This window comes from Tarenaya hassleriana, unplaced genomic scaffold (assembly GCF_000463585.1).
Source record: "Tarenaya hassleriana unplaced genomic scaffold, ASM46358v1 Cleome24, whole genome shotgun sequence".
Lineage (NCBI taxonomy): Eukaryota > Viridiplantae > Streptophyta > Magnoliopsida > Brassicales > Cleomaceae > Tarenaya > Tarenaya hassleriana.
In genome coordinates, this window is record NW_010965696.1 from 562825 (window position 1) to 564479 (window position 1655).

At 39.3% G+C, this 1655-nt stretch overlaps 1 protein-coding gene across 3 annotated transcripts in view; it reads right to left on the reverse strand.

The window, feature by feature from the left end:
- The window catches only part of LOC104815639 (protein indeterminate-domain 11-like), a 3665-nt gene extending 2010 nt beyond the window's left edge, over positions 1-1655 (reverse strand). The window contains exons 1-3 of one of the 3 annotated variants that reach the window (XM_010544120.2): positions 1403-1655; positions 596-868; positions 7-268 (exon numbers count right to left, since the gene is read on the reverse strand). In XM_010544120.2, the coding sequence (XP_010542422.1) occupies positions 7-268; positions 596-851 (518 nt within the window). In that variant the 5' untranslated portion in view covers positions 852-868; positions 1403-1655. Of the gene's footprint in view, positions 269-595; positions 869-1118; positions 1345-1402 lie in introns of those variants that run through there. The other 2 variants (XM_010544121.2, XM_019202758.1) reach the window with 2 other exon arrangements.

The following is a 1655-nucleotide window of genomic DNA, read 5'->3' on the forward strand; positions in this document are numbered from 1 at the left end:
CTGCTGAAATGCTTCTTGATCCCTGTTAGATCCCCCAGGGCTCTCGACGGGTCGTGATGGACGCAGCTCGGCTCCGGACATACGTACACTTTCTTCCTGATCGCTTCTGTCTTCGATCTTTGTTTCAGCTTCCATGGCAGGTTGTGTCCTCTCCTGTGCAGTTGCAGGTTCTGATCTCTTTGGAACCCTTTGCTGCAGATCTCGCATATGAACCTGTTTCTCGCCTGAAGCGTCCCCGGTGACAATGCTATCACTTCTGCATCTGGGTCTGGCGTTTTCCCGCAATCCAATCACACCCATGTCAGAAAATTCGATAATCTCCACGAAATACCCATAAAGTTCAGATTTTTATTCTGATTTTTCATATGGGTTTGCTTATTTTACTGAAAGAAACAAACGCACAAAAGACAAGGACAAGGGGGAAAAGAAAGTTGTTGTTTTTTTAATAAAAAAGGCAATCCTGCACTCGTCTTCGAGATCGTTAATTTCAAAGACGAATACAGTATTTATCAAATAATTGAATTGAAATAAGTCGGTGCAATGCAAAACCACCAAAAAAGGGAGAAAGATGAGATTTTGTTTTTCTCATATGAACCTGGATTGCCTGGTTGGTTCCTCTTCTTCTTTGGCGGCTGAGATGTTTGAGCTTCTGGTTGTAGAACAAAATACTGTTGCTGTTGAGGATTGATGACAAAGTTTGACCCACTTGCTTCACTTCTGTTGCCTGAAGACACACTGGCTTGATCCCCAGATGCAGATGTAAGATTCGACATGTTCTCCTCTGCAATCACTTGCTGCTGCTGCTGCTGCTGTTGATGATGAAACAACATGTCTTTGTTCATCATCATCATCCTCTCTCGACAAAAACCTTGAAAACAAGAAAGATACAGATAGAAAAACACTTTTTTTTCAGATCTATGTATACAATTGTAGCTACAGATATGTAATGTCTGCATATGTACAAAGACTATACAAAAAAAAAAAAAGCGATGAAAGAAGCCAAAGAGAAGGTATATATCAAGCGAAGGAAAAATACAAGAATTGAACTCATAATTATCATCATCACCGTCACAAATACCATATATGTATGTATTATAGATGCCGATATATGTATATACTTGAATTGCATATTGATTACTCTCTCCTTGGCTTCAACCCAAGAGACAACCCGAAAAGACAACCTCTTTGTTGTCAAATGAATCTAAAAACCAGATTCCCTCCATCCACTTCTCTCTTGATCATGTTCGAAAGTGAACAAAGAATCTGTATTTGCTGATACTTGATGGCTTACTATTAGACTTCAAAAAAAAAAAAAGAGAAAACAAAAAACCCACCAAGAAAATCCAACAAGAACGAACGGAACATACGAACAAGAAAAGAAAGACAAAACAAGAAAACATACCTCGGAGCCGAGGGGGGGAGAGAGAGAGAGATTGTGGACGAGAGAAACTCTGTTATCTTCTCTCTGGTGTGATATCTGAAACTCATAAACTGAAAAAGAAAAGAAAAAAGAGAGAACCCTACCGCTAAGGAAGAACTCTTCTGACGTCGGCAATTTTTTTTTTTTTAAACTCTCTTTAATGTTGTTCTTGCACAAGAGGCAAGAGCCACCGGGAGAAAAATCTGTGCTTTCTTTATCACCATCAAATCTTTTT